At 43.6% G+C, this 15,197-nt stretch overlaps 1 protein-coding gene and 1 non-coding gene across 2 annotated transcripts in view; one reads left to right on the top strand and one right to left on the bottom strand.

Moving 5' to 3' along the window:
* ANKDD1B (ankyrin repeat and death domain containing 1B) overlaps positions 1–15,197 on the bottom strand; it is a 58,429-nt gene that overhangs the window by 27,956 nt on the left and 15,276 nt on the right. The window contains 3 exon segments of the mRNA XM_065941282.1: positions 9,665–9,771; positions 10,753–10,807; positions 11,567–11,665. Of these exon segments, the coding sequence (XP_065797354.1) occupies positions 9,665–9,771; positions 10,753–10,807; positions 11,567–11,665 (261 nt within the window).
* Positions 3,424–3,567, top strand: LOC136172827 (U4 spliceosomal RNA). Its single transcript, XR_010664148.1, has one exon. It is a non-coding gene; the product is annotated as a U4 spliceosomal RNA (small nuclear RNA).

Here is a 15,197-nt window from a genome sequence, read left to right as displayed (position 1 = left end):
ATTTCCAGTAGTCATGTACAGATGTGAGAGTTGGGCCATAAAGAAGGCTGAGTGCCAAAGAATTGATGCTTTTGAACTGTGGTGTTGGAGGAGATTCTAGAGCGTCCCTTGGACTGCAAGGAGATCAGTCCTGGGTGTTCATTGGACGGACTGATGCTGAAGCTGAAACTCCAATACTTTGGCCACCTGATGCAAAAAGCTGACTCACTGGGAAAGACCCTGATGGTGGGAAAGACTGAAGGCAAAAAGAGAAGGGGACAGGAGAGGATGAGATGGTTAGGTAGCATCACTGATTCAACAGACCTGAATCTGAGCAACCCCAGGAGCTAGTGGAGGACAGAGGATCCTGGCGTGCTCTGGTCCATGAGGTGGCAAAGTCGGACATGACTTAGCAACGAAACATAAAAAACAATCATATCCAAAGGATTGTAACAAATAAAAAAGCCTTTAAAAATAACTTGCAAAAAAAAAATAAAAATAACTTGCAACAAAAGAAAAGATGTATTTGATGTGGCATATGGGAGCCTTTAAAGTTATTTGATAAGATGTGAGGAGTCAGTCAGTCGTGTCTGACTCTTTGCGACCCCATGGACTGTGGCCCACCACACTCCCCTGTCCATGGGATTCTCCAGGCAAGAACACTGGAGTGGGTAGCCTTTCCCTTCTCCAGGGGATCTTCCCAACCCAAGGATCAAACCCAGGTCTCCTGTACTGCAGGCAGCTTCTTTACCGTCTGAGCCACCAGCGAAGCTCTCCTGAAACGTGTAGTTCTTAGGGTCTACAGAAGTCTTCACTGGATCCTGGGGTGATAGGCAGCCTCGCCACACAGCTCAAGTGGAGACAGCCTCCATGGGCAGCTAAATCCATAATCTTTCTCCAATTGCCTCCTCAGAAATGACTCAACTTTTACGCCCGCCCCTTAGTCGGGGTGGGGCTCAAAGCAACCCCCTGGAGACCAAAACTAACCAGTGTCAGCGACTGAAGCTTCTCCAAGATCAAACAGTAATCACCGACAGACGGGAAAGCAAGATGCGTCTAAGAGGACCCGGTGTGTGTCCATGCAGCGGGCTTCCCCCTTCACGCCGCTTGCGTCCCCGGGGTCTTTATGGGCTGGGCAGACACAGGTGTGAACAGCGGTGGGGGTGAGGCTGTTGATCCAAGAAGCGTGCAAATGAACTTGGGGAGGTGGGGGGGCGGGGGGGTGTACTCAAGATAATGTAAAAGGCGAAAACGGGCTTCGGACGATTTCCAGGCTCTCTGGATGAGGTATAATGATATGGACACCGTGGAGCCTGCAGTCCTGGCAAGGCGGGGCGAACACGGAGCATGTGAAAGGCATTAGGGAGCAAAACTCTTCGGAGGGCCAAATAACGCAGTACAGGAGGGAGGCGGTGAGCAACGGAACAGACCAGGGGAGAGAGCCGGGGAGGGGCGCGCTGATGCGGGAGGCCTTTCCGGGGCCCTTCTCAGACCGGCTGCAGACTGGGGACACAGGGGCACCTGGGCAGGACAGGAAAATGTGCTAAAAATATTCTGAATTCAGAGTACGGACTATTTCCCAGCCCCGTGAATCCTTAACTTTACGCTCCTTTACTGCATAAATAACCTTGTGACATCACTGGGAATTACCTCACTCTGCACTTTCCACTCTCGCAATCTTGTCCAAGTATATGTAAATTAGGTACAATGAGGGACTTCCCTGGCGGCCCAGTGGTTAGGGCTTGGGGCTTTCACTGCCATGGACCAAGCTTTGATCCCCGGTCAGGGAACCAAGATCCTACAAGCTGAGGGGAGTGACAGGAAAAAAACATCATACAGTTAAAATCATAGCTAAAACATACTGTTTTTTTCTATTAGTGTTCTATCATGAACATTTTTCTGTATTGTAATAGGCTTAGTATTTATCATTAATATTTCTTAATGGTTATATAATTTTCCAAGAAATAGGTGTACCAAAATTTTATTCAGCCTTCTCCTACCATTTGTTGCCTTTACCAACTGTATCAAGTTATTGGTTATCGGAGGTAATTTTAACATCTTTTTAAATCTTTTTAAATTTGTGTACAGTTCTTAAAGGTTACTTTCCATTTAGTTATTACAAAACATAGGCTAAACTCTCTGTGTTGTGTCTAAGACACCCTTGAGCTTAGCTCACATCCAATAGTTTGAACCTCCTACTCCCTACCCCTATATTGCCCCCACCCCACCACTGGTAACCACTAGTTACCTTAACATCTATCTTAATGCATGTGGCTTTCCCCTCCTTGTCTTTTAACATAATTTTCCAAACATGGGTGAATGGAAAGTGACAAACTGCTTTTCAAAAGAATTAAACAAAAGTATGCTCCTGCCAACAGAAAACAAGAATATATAAAACATTACCAGTTTGGGACTTTATTCTCAATTCTGGTGTTCAACACCAGAAAAACTTCATTTCAGTTCAGTTCAGTTCAGTCGCTCAGTCGTGTCCGACTCTTTGCAACCCCATGAATCACAGCACGCCAGGCCTCCCTATCCATCACCAACTCCCAGAGTTTACTCAAACTCATGCCCATCGAGTCGGTGATGCCATCCAGCCATCTCATCCTCTATCCTCCCCTTCTCCTCCTGCCCCCAATCCCTCCCAGCATCAGGGTCTTTTCCAGTGAGTCAACTCTTCTCATGAGGTGGCCAAAGTATTGGAGTTTCAGCTTCAGCATCAGTCCTTCCAATGAACACCCAGGACTGATCTTCAGGATGGACTGGTTGGATCTCCTTGCAGTCCAAGGGACTCTCAAGAGTCTTCTCCGACACCACAGTTCAAAAGCGTCAATTTTTCGGTGCTCAGCTTTCTTCACAGTCCAACTCTCACATCCATACATGACTACTGGAAAAACCATAGCCTTGACTAGACAGACCTTTGTTGGCAAAGTAATGTCTCTGCTTTTTAATATGCTATCTAGGTTGGTCATAACTTTCCTTCCAAGGAGTAAGCGTCTTTTAATTTCATGGCTGCAGTCATCATCCACAGTGATTTTGGAGCCCAAAAAAATGAAGTCTGACACTGTTTCCACTGTCTCCCCATCTATTTCCCATGAGGTGATAGGACCAGATGCCATGATCTTAGTTTTCTGAATGTTAAGCTTTAAGCCAACTTTTTCACTCTCCTCTTTCACTTTCATCAAGATGCTCTTTAGTTCCTCTTCACTCTCTCCCATAAGGGTGGTGTCATCTGCATATCTGAAGTTATTAATATTTCTCCTGACTATCTTGATTCCAGCTTGTGCTTCTTCCAGCCCAGCGTTTCTCATGATGTACTCTGCAGAAAAACTTAGTACCAGTTAAAGTTAACATTTAAACTTTTGAAAATGAATTGCTTATACAGTGTGATATGGAGACGTCTCCAAGGTATGTATACACTGACAGTTTAAAAAAACGACGTGTAGCTTTGCGCAGTGGCAGTATCGTAGCCAATGAGGTTTATCTGAGGTGTGATTATTGCTAATTGGAAAAAAAAAAAAAAAAGGATGTGCAGAGCAGTATATACATACACACAAGTAGGCACATATGTATATATATGTATACATATATGTTTATATATATACATACACACTTACAGAGAGCGAGCAAGCTACTATTTATGTGGTGTCAGTATGTGATCATTTTTCAAAAGAATGCATGGAAAATTCCTGCAAGATTAAATAAATCATTATTACTATTACTTCTAGAAAGGTAAAATTGAGATGGGAAGTTGGAATAAGATAGTTTTCATCATATACCCTTTGGTGCTTTTCATATTTTTTGTTAGTTTCATTACAGATTAAATTAATTAGAAAAATAGAAAAAGAAAGTAAAACCCTTTGAAGACAAGACTAGGGCAGTGGCTAGTAGCTTAAGCCCTGAGCTCTAATCCTTGTGCTGTCACTGAATAGCTGTATGATCCTGGATAAGATCCTTAACTTTCCTAAATTCTAATTTCCTCATCTAAAAAAAGGAAGATTGGGGGATTCCTTGGTGGTCCAGTGGTTAGGACTTAAGTGTTCTCATTGCAAGGGGCCTGAGTTCAATCCTAGTCAGGGAACTAAGATCCCACAAGCCACTCAACATGGCCAAACATTTTTAACTTTTGAAAACAATGAAGATCAGTATTAAAGGATCTCCACATCAAAGAATTTTGTATTTAAAATAAGGCATCATCCTGTCTTCTTTAGGTTCCAGAATAACCATTTGGCTTTTTACACTATTTTTTTTCCAGCATTGACTGTGTATAAGCCAGGTACTCAGTTCAGTTCAGTTCAGTTCCTCAGTCATGTCCAGTTGTTTGTGACCCATGGACTGCAGCATGCAAGACCTCCCTGTCCATCCCCAACTCCCAGAGTTTACTCAAACTCATGTACATTGAGTCACCGACACCATTTGGATGGTATCATCCATCTCATCCTCTGTCGTCCCCTTCTCCTCCTGCTTTCAGTCCTTTCCAGCATCAGGGTCTCTTCCACTGTGTTCTTAGCATCAGGTGGCCAAAGTATTGGAGTATCAGCTTCAGCATCAGTCATTCCAATGAACACCCAGGATATGGAGACGTCTCCAAGGTATGTATACACTGACAGTTTAAAGGTTGGATCTCCTTGCAGTCCAAGGGACTCTCAAGAGTCTTCTCCAACACCACAGTTCAAAAACATCAATTCTTTGGCGCTCAACTTTCTTATACTCCAACTCTCACATCCATACATGAATACTGGAAAAACCATAGCCTTGACTAGATGGACCTTTGTTGGCCAAGTAATGTCTCTGCTTTTCAATATGCTGTCTAGTTGGTCATAGCTTTTCTTCCAAGGAGTAAGCGTCTTTTATTTCATGGCTGCAGTCATCATCTGCAGTGGTTTTGCAGCCCCCCAAAAATAAAGTCTGTCACTGTTTCCACTATTGCCCCATCTATTTGCCATGAAGTGATGGAACCAGATGCCATGATCTTCATATTCTGAATGTTGAGTTTTAAGTCAACTTTTTCACTCTCCTCTTTCACTTTCATCAAGAGGCTCTTTAGTTCCTCTTGACTTTCTGCCATAAGGGTGGTGTCTTCTGCATATCTGAGGTTATTGATATTTCTCCCGGCAATCTTGATTCCAACTTGTGCTTCATCCAGCCCAGCGTTTCTCATGATGTACTCTACATACAAGTTAAATAAGCAGGGTGACAATATACAGCCTTGATGTCCTCCTTTTCCTATTTGGAAACAGTCTGTTGTTCCATGCCCAGTTCTAACTGTTGCTTCCTGACCTGCATACAGATTTCTCAGGAGGCAGGTCAGGTGGTCCGGTATTCCCATCTCTTTCAGAATTTTCCACAGTATGTTGTGATCCACATAGTCAAAGACTTTGGCATAGTCAATAAAGCAGAAGTAGATGTTTTTCTGGAACTCTCTTGCTTTTTTGATAATGCAACAGATGTTGGCAGTTTAATCTCTGGTTCCTCTGCCTTTTCTAAATCCAGCTTGAACATCTGAAAGTTCACAGTTCACATACTGTTGAAGCCTGACTTGGGGAATTTTGAGCATTGCTTTACTAGCATGTGAGATGAGTGCAGTTGTGCGGTAGTTTGAGCATTCTTTGAAATTGCCTTTCTTTGGGATTGGAATGAAAACTGACCTTTTCTAGTCTTGTGGCCACTGCTGAGTTTTCCAAATTTGCTTGCATATTGGGTGTGGCAGTTTCACAGCATCATCTTTTAGGATCTGAAATAACTCAACTGGAATTCCATCACCTCCACTAGCTTTGTTCATAGTGATGCTTCCTAAAGCCCACTTGACTTTGCATTCAAGAATGTCTGGCTCTAGGTGAGTGATCATACCATCATGATTACCTGGGTCATGAAGATATTTTTTGTATAGTTCTTCTGTGTATTCTTGCCACCTCTTCTTAATATCTTCTTCTATGTTAGGTCCATACCGTTTCTGTCCTTTCTTGAGCCCATCTTTGCATGAAATGTTCCCTTGGTATCTCTAATTTTCTTGAGATCTCTAGACTTTCCCATTCTATTGTTTTCCTCTATTTCTTTGCACTGATCACTCAGGAAGGCTTTCTTATCTCTCCTTGCTATTCTTTGGAACTCTGCATTCAAATGGGAAAATCTTTCCTTTTCTCCTTTCCTTTTTGCTTCTCTTCTTTTTACAGCTATTTGTAAGCCCTCCTCAGACAACCATTTTCCTTTTCTGCATTTCTTTTCCTTGGGGGTGGTCTTAATCCTATCTCCTGTATAATGTCATGAACATCCATCCATAGTTCTTCAGGCTCTCTGTCTATCAGATCTAATCCCTTGAATCTATTTCTCACTTCCACTGTATATTCCTAAGGGATTTGATTTAGGTCATACCTGAATGGTCTAGTGGTTTGTCCTACTCTCTTCAATTTCAGTCTGAATTTGGCAATAAGGAGTTCATGATCTGAGCCACAGTCAGCTCCCGGTCTTGTTTTTACTGACTGTATAGAGCTTCTCCATCTTTGGCTGCAAAGAATATAATCAATCTGATTTCAGTGTTGACCATCTGGTGATGTCCATGTGTAGAGTCTTCTCTTGTGTTGTTGTTGGAAGAGGGTGATTGCTATGACCAGTGCTTTCTCTTGGCAAAACTCTATTAGCCTTTGCCCCGCTTCAAATTTGCCTGTTACTCCAGGTGTTTCTTGACTTCCTACTTTTGCATTCCAGTCCTCTATAATGAAAAGGACATCATTTTTGGGTGTTAGTTCTAGAAGGTCTTGTAGGTCTTCAGAGAATCGTTCAGCTTCTTCAGCATTACTGGTCAGGGCATAGACTTGGATTACCGTGATGTTGAATGGTTAGCCTTGGAAAGGAACAGAGATCATTTTGTGGTTTTTGAGATTGCATTTAATTACTGTATTTCAGACTCTTTTGTTGACTATGATGGCTACTCCATTTCTTCTAAGGGAAGAAGTATATCTACTACTGTCTACAGTAGTAGATATAATGGTCATCTCAGTTAAATTCACTCATTTCAGTGCATTTTGTTCACTGATTCCTAAAATGTCGATGTTCACTCTTAGCATCTCCTGATTGACCACTTCCAATTTGCCTTGATTCATGGACCTAACATTCCAGGTCCCTATGCAATATTGCTCTTTGCAGCATTGTATTTTGCTTCCATCACCAGTCACATCCAGAATTGGGTGTTATTTTTGCTTCAGCTCCATCCCTTCATTCTTTCTGGAGTTAGATCTCCACTGATCTCCAGTAGCATATTGAGCACCTACCAACCTGGAAAGTTCATCTTTCAGTGTCCTATCTTTTTGCCTTTTCATACTGTTCATGGGGTTCTCAAGGCAAGAATACTGAAGTGGCTTGCCATTCCCTACTCCAGTGGACCATGTTATGTCAGAACTCTCCACCATGACCCATCCATCTTGGCTGACCCTATATGGCATGGCTCTTAGTTTCATTGAGTTAGACAAGGCTGTGGTCCAGGTGATCAGATTGGTTAGTTTTCTGTTTGTGGCTTTCAGTATGTTTCAGTCTGTGTGCCCTCTGCTGGAGAAGGATAAGAGGCTTATGGAAGCTTCCTGATGGGAGAGACTGACTGTGGGGAAAACTGTTCTGATGGGTGGGGCCATGCTCAGTAAATCTTTAATCCAATTTTTTGTAAATGGGTGGAGCTGTGTTCCCTCCCTGTTATTTACCTGGGGCCAAACTATGGTGATGGTAATGAAGATAATGGTGACCTCCTTCAAAAGATCCCAGCTCGTACTGCTACACTCACTGCCCCCAGCCCTGCAGCAGGCCACCACCGACCCACACCTCTGCTAGAGACTCCTGGACACTCCTGGGTCATTCTTGACAGCCTTACTTTCATAATAAAGAAAAACTGAACAAAACCTAAATGGCCAGGAGCTAAAGAAGGGTTAAAGGCATTTTGGGCAGACACTAAAAATATGCACGCATAGGAACACAAAGAAAACTGGAAGGAAAACATATTAGATTTTTTTAAGACAATCCTTTCAGTGTAGAGAAAATATGTTTTTGTTTATTTTTATCTCAGTCTTTAAAATTTATATTTCTGGCATATGTTTTATAATATATTTGTTGTAGTCAAGCGTTTCGGGAAATAAACTCACTCAGAAGGACAATGCAGATAGTGCAGTGCAGTTTATGACACTGGCAGGCCCAAGGCAGAGTCTCCTCTTAGCCAAGGACCCCGACCAGTTTTTGTGAAAATCTTATATACCCTAAGTGTACTTGCTCAAACCCACCTCCCCAAATTCCTTGAAACTAGTCTGGACAAGGTAAAAGAGAGATATGATCAAAGTTAACCCATAATTCATGTGTCATAAGACTAGATAAACAGTGGACATTTATCAATAGGCCTGTGGTCATATCCCGATAAACATAATGGAATTTACCACTTTGTTCTGTTACAGAGATGATTAGCATATTCTTTTAGGCAAGGAGAGTCCAAGTACAAGTCCTGTGGCTCCTTTATGGGGGGGGGGGGGAGGTCTGATTTCCCATTGGTCTGCCACTTCTATAGACACTGGCACAAAGTTCAGAGTCCATTGGGAGGGTGACCATGCGTGTAGCCTGATGTTCGCAGCCTGGCCTAAGACGGAGTCCAACTCTGTTTCCTCCTTCATATTGATTTAATGATAAATGCACCTGTGATAAGGTGCATGCTCACATTTTCTTTCCTGATATGAGTTTGCTACCCGGAATGTTTGGAGAGCACCACACTCAAGCCTAGTCCTATGAGTCACTCCGTGCTCTGGCAAGAGCCTGTGTCAGCAAACAGAGGCAGCCGGAGGCTGTTTGTACATTATGGGCTTCATCAAAGGGTTAATAGTATCACTACACACTTTGTGCAAATGAAATCTACCACAGTGTACAATTACAGTTTGTTAGACTTAAAGACTTTTTTTCAATGTGCCCTGACTCAAAAACAGCTAAAAGGTGGATTACATCCAGGAACACACATTCCAGTGGTAAAGTATTAGAATAGAAAAGGGCCGGCATGACTAAGACTTTAAATCCTATGACTATAGGGCTGGATCTCTATATTTGTGAAGGCCAATCAAGGCTGATTTATGCTAGGTGACTCAAGTTCTTGAGTTTCTCACACATCATCCATAACTTTTATTCAAGAAGATCAAATTCCTAGGATCTTCATAAAGTTAAACCAGTTCAGTCTGATCACCACTTACTATGAAGTCCAACAGGACTCCACTCACCTGGGTCTCCAAACAGCCAGCTCCCAGGCATGGACCCGGAGGTTAAAAAGTGACCTCCCAGAGCAGATGACTCACGAGTCTGCCTCCACAGCCGCAGCCTCTGCACTGAACTCCAGACGTGGCTCCTACCTGCCCACCGCCCCTCACCTGATAAACCCCTCCCGCAGGTGTCTCAGGGAGAACCCGCCCACTCCCTCCTGACTGAGGCGCTCAGGCTCCTCTCCTCCTCTCACCCTCCACAGCTCAGGGATGGGCACCCCACCATCCTGGGAGTCCAAGCAGAGAGCTGGCGGGGCAGAAAGTCTCCCCTCTCCCTAGCCCCTGCTCACAAACCCTGTGACCTCCACCTCCTCCTCCCGCAGCATCCTGTTTGCTGCCCCTGGGAGCCTGGGTGAGAGGTTCCCAATAGCCCTGGCTCCAGGCACTTCCTGTCACCTGAAGGGACTCCCCACCTCCAGCTTTCCGGGTACCAGTCCCCCTTCAAAGCGCAGTGTCAGTGTCCTGCGTCCGCCCAGGATGGGTCCCACGGCTGTGTGCTGCTTGAAGCCCTCCCGGGACCCTGCCGCCAGCAGGTCAGAGCCAGCTTTGCTCCTGGGAAGCGCGGCCTCTCATTGCTCCACCCCACCCCTCTTCGATTTCGGAGCTTCATTCCCAGCACTCACCACGCCTTTTCAGGCCTCAGCTCCCTTACACGGGCTCTGTCCCAAAGCCTACCCTGGTGTCCGCCTCCGGCCTCCTGGTACCATGTTCATTAGCATGCCCAGACCCACGTGATGTGTGGCCTCTTCTGGGACTTCTGGTATTTCTGAAACAGATTTTCTTTTGTGTTTCCACAGCACACTGCATGTACATCTGTTAGTGTATTTAACCCAATATATTAATTGTTTGCCCTTCTTACCCAGTAGGCTTCCAGAATAAGAAAACACTCTACCTAGCAGGGTTCAATCAGGGTTCAGTCACTAAGTCATGCCTGACTCTTGGGGACCCCAAGCACTGTAGCCCGCCAGGCGCCTCTGTCCTCCAGCGTCTCCCAGAGCTTACTCAGATTCAGGTCCATCGAGTTAGTGATGCTCTGTCTCATACTCTGACCGTCATCCAGAGTACACATTAAATATGTTTTGGTGAATAAGTGAATGGATTAACAAATGAACTGCTGTGAGTTACTTTAAAGAAAAAGGGAGGAATCTTTCTGCATCACCTTTTATACCCTCTAGGCTTCCCTTGTGGCTCAGCTGGTAAAGAATCTGCCTACAATGCGGGAGACCTGGGTTCAGTCCCTGGGTTGGGAAGATCCCCTGGAGAAGGCAAAGGCCACCCACTCCAGTATTCTGGCCTGGAGAACGGAGGTCACTAAGAGTCGGACACGACTGAGCGACTTTCACTTCACGTCGCACCCTGTGGCACAAACACTTTTGTTTGCCTCTTATTCCTTTCTCGAGAGCTGTTCTTCTCACTCTTCCACTTCTGCACCCCGTGCTCAACTGTAAGGAGCCCCTGCACAGACCTCACTGACCTCATCTGGTGACTGGGTGAGCAGCACTGGACCCAGGGTTGTGCCCACACTTTGCTTCGAGGTGCAGGGCTGGGCTCCCCTCCTGCACAGAGACCCCCCTCAGAAAGCCTCCCAGGAAGACGCCCGCCCACGGGCAGGGCTGCAGAGCAGCTTCCCCAGCAGGGGCCACATTGGATAAAGCTGTGGCTCAAGTACTGGCCACGTTTTCCAGTTTTAGGTGAAATTCATATTTTTTAAATTTTAAATTGAAAATACATAGCTGTTTGTATGAGAAGGGAACAAACCATCCTTTTTTTTGGTTTGTTTTTACCTTTGCTGCTAATTGGCTGGTAAAAAGTGGAATAATACAAGTAATTGTATATAACTTTTGGGAAGGCAAACTGTTGCAAGATTTCTGAGAGGTAGTTTTAGCAATATCATATGGAAAGAGTTTACAATGTGCAGAACTCTCTGACCCATACTTTCACATCTAGAAATTTCTCCTAAAAAAAAAAAAGCATCAAAGACATGCAGAAGGACATGCATGTCCACTCGGTGTTTCCTTCCCTGGTCAGGTGGGCTGGAGTCCCCAGCAGATCTCAGGGGAAGAACAGAGCAACTGGAGCTGACAGTAGAAAATTACACGTAGTGCTTTGATTTCAGACATTTATGGAGCAAAATTGGTTACTCGGACAGTCCACTGAAAGAGGGGGTTGATTTCATTGGGATATCCCATGATCTTTCCGACTGTAGTAACAAGTGAAGAACTCAAATGCTCACCAAAATGCCATTGCCAAATCTATACCTCAACTGTCACTTCCCTTTCTCTAGTCCTTGGTGAAAAAATAAAATTCCATCTTACCTTGTCCTTTTCTGTAGTATGCAGATTAAGGAAGATAAGTTTTTCTATCATTTTGATGTGGCCCCTCTCTGCTGCCAAAAGAAATGGTTTTCTTCCCTTCTGAAAATTAGTCACAAACTCCAATATTATTACACACTTATTGAACACACAAGACAACTGGCAAAGTGGGGAGCATTTTGAGGAGGGCAAGGAGGCCAAGGAGGCCAAGGCGGTGATTCTGGTCATGGCATTCTGGGCTCTTCTTAGGGGAAGGTTGTCACAACCTCTCTCACTTCAAACCAGATCCAGTTCTGAGTTTTTGTGCCAAACTCCAACAGCACAGAATCATTTTCATGGGGGCAGGGAGGTATGTTTAGACATGGCCCTTCCAAAGCATCTGGGGAGGCCCCACCTCACAGCCAGACAAGATTCCTTTTAAAAAGAACATTTTTACCAACTTTCTGCATTTATGGAACAGGTCTTTCACTCAACCATTTATTGAGAAGCTGATTTTGTGCCAGACCTCATCTGAGTCACTAGTATATCACTCAGTAAGCCTTGCCTTACTGATAAAAATGCTTGAAGGAGAAATTCTCCAGGGTTTAATATTTACATGACTCATTGAGACACGACATTGTATCAGCTGCTTCTTTCCAGGCCCTCCCTGGTTGGTAATGCGGCTTCCCTGGTGGCTCAGACGCTTGCTCATATACTTATCTCTGACATTCACCAAGGATCAACAGGAAAACTCTTGAGAACAGGTCTGTATGATGTGGGATGGAGAAATTAGGAATTATCCAGAGAATACAGATTAAGAGAGATGTTTAGGTGTGATTTGTTAGGGAGGAAATTTCAAGGGTAGAATCTTCTGATTATGGTAATTTCTCCAACTTTTCACATTGCAAAGGGAGACTGCATTTTTGAGAGCCAAAATGTCATTTGGCTATCAAAAGAATGGTGAAACACCTATAAAAAAAACTCAATTTTCTAACCTGAGATATTTAAAAGCAGGAAAAGAAGTTGGGGTGGCCAACTTGGTAGGCAGTAGAAGTATTTTTGTCAACTAAAGAAAACATTCACAAATTGGCCTGGTATGTTGTTAACCAAAAGCTTAGCAAGATGTTTGAAATATTAAAAGCAAGACGCAAGACTCTTTATAAGAAGTTTCCAGAATCTGAGATTTGTTATCTGATCTCCTGCTAATGTAAGATAATAAAAAGATAATGGTCTCTGTTTGCTTGAGATAATAGCTTATGATTCTCCAACAACTTAAAGAAAAAGGAAGGAGAAGTGCTAAAATAATAAATGGCTTCCAAAAAAGTATGTATGGATCAGTCCTATGGGGCTCTATACATGCTGGGGTAACAACAGATCACCTTATTTATATTTTTGAGCCAGATGTGTTGCCAGTTAGACCTATATCTCTAGCCCTTCAAAGTCTGAAACCCTGTCCTCATTGAATCACCAAGAAAGGACAAAGAGAAAAGACAGAGACTGCTTGGGACCCTCTCTTGCCACTTGTGAAATTAGATCCCTATTTGGAGATAAAGGTCTAGTCTTGAGCCTCAAACTGCTGTTTAGTCACTAAGTCATGGCAAGCTCTGTTTGAGCCCATGGACTGTAGCCCACCAGGCTCCTCTATCCATGGGATTTCCCAGGCAATTATTGGAAAAGGTTGCCATTTCCTTCTCCAGGGGATCTTCCCCACCCAGGGATCATCTCCTTCATCTCCTACTTGGCAGGTGGATTCTTTACCACTGAGCCACCTGGGAAGCCCCAGGAGCCATCAACAGCTTTTGGGAAATGACAGAATGAGCGTGTCCAGCTTATACAAATATCTGCAAACAGTGCCAACAAGGGTCCATATAAACCAGTCACAAAAAGAAAGATGAGAAATGCTGATTATATGCTAGATGAAAACATTTAGTCACACATTCTTACAAATCAGTCACTCATTTATTCAACAACTATTAACAATTATTAAACATTTATACACACACACACACACACACGCACACACACATATATATGTCAGATATTGTGCTAAGCAGAAGTGGCCAAGATAAAAAATATAACACCCTATCCTCAGGAAGCTCATAGTCCATTACGGGAGATGAGCACATATGCAAGTGATTGTAATGAAATGCAATAACCAAATTGGTGATATGTGGGGGTATATAGCTCAGTTTGAGTTTGTGCCTGTGGTTGGGGAGGCAGGTGATAAGAAACGGTGGCTAATGCCCTGGAACAGAAGAAAAGAAGTCACTCCACTCAGAGATGCCCAAAGGATGGCTTCTCCTCTGGCATTCACAATTCATCTGCAGTTCCTCCAAGTCCAGATGCAGCTTACCAATCAGGAGTCACTTTTATCATAAGCAATGCTGCTTAGTAATAGTTAATATTGTGCTTTTGTCTTGTCTGTAGTGACACAGAGCCAGAAAGTTAACTAAGGTTTAAATTCTCACACAGAAAGGAAAGGCGTTTTGTTAGTCCTTTACGCACAAAGGGCATGAATAACACATGATAGTGTTCTGTCTGCAAGTGGACATTTGCTGCTTGTGTCTTTGCTTTTCCTTGGGAGAACCGCTCCCCTGCCCCTCTCCCGGCCAACACACACAAACACACACACCCATTAATTTAGTCCACTTAATGCTATCAATGGCCAGGCTTTACCTGCCACGATCATATAACCCATGGTCACAGGAACTGGTTCAGTGTTGGGCACATGTTTCAGGCAGGGCCAAACAGAATTGTTCCTGTGATTTCTATATGAACATTTGATGAGGGAGAAATTTTCTTTCTTATGAATCAAAACCATAACAATATTCATAAGAATTTAAACTTGAGGTTGCTAGTAGCCATCCTTCCCACTATGTGGAGAGTATACTTATCAATAATGCCAACAGAGGGACTTCCCTCGTGGCCCAGTGGCTAAGACTCCACGCTCCCAGTGCAGGGGGCCTGGGTTCCATCCCTGGTCAGGAAACTAGATCCCACATACAGCAACTAAGAGTTTACATGCTGCAAGTAAAGATCTCACATACTGCAAATAAGACCCGGCACAGCCAAATAAACAAATAATTTTTTAAAAATGCCAACAGAGACAGCCAAGAGTTGGAGGGGGAGCTGAATCTAGCCATGCCTGCAGCCAGTGAGGTACACCCTCAAACTCTTTAATTAGGAGTTCATAAACTACCCTTTAATGTTTATTCCAGATTAAACTGGATTTTTGTCACTCAGAAAGAATTCTTACTAATACATATTTAGCAATCTGGGGACAAACACTGCTGGAAATAGTAGGAGCCTGTTCAACCTTAAAATGGCCTTACTCTTTTAACCCTGGTTGCTACAAAGTCTTGCATTTCTGCATGGTTAAACAAAGTGACAGAGGACCCACCCACAGAGAAAGTCTAGACCGATAAGAAGCGGGAGGTTATCAAAGATAAAACATTTTTCCTCCCTAACAAAACAGCCATTGCTTTGAACTTTGGATGCTCTTTAAAAAATGTTATCATCAGGGAAAAAAAAAGTGAAAGCCAAATTACACAAAATAAGGACATTTAAAGTAGTCTGTATCTTATAAACATATCAAAAGGTAGCATAAAGAAAGACCAGGCAGCAGTAAAATGATACACAAACCTTTTCTCCCATC

The sequence above is a fragment of the Muntiacus reevesi genome, chromosome 7 (genome assembly GCF_963930625.1).
Source record: "Muntiacus reevesi chromosome 7, mMunRee1.1, whole genome shotgun sequence".
Classification (NCBI taxonomy): Eukaryota; Metazoa; Chordata; class Mammalia; order Artiodactyla; family Cervidae; genus Muntiacus; species Muntiacus reevesi.
Note: the sequence above shows the minus strand (reverse complement) of the source record. Positions and strands in the feature narration are given on the sequence as shown.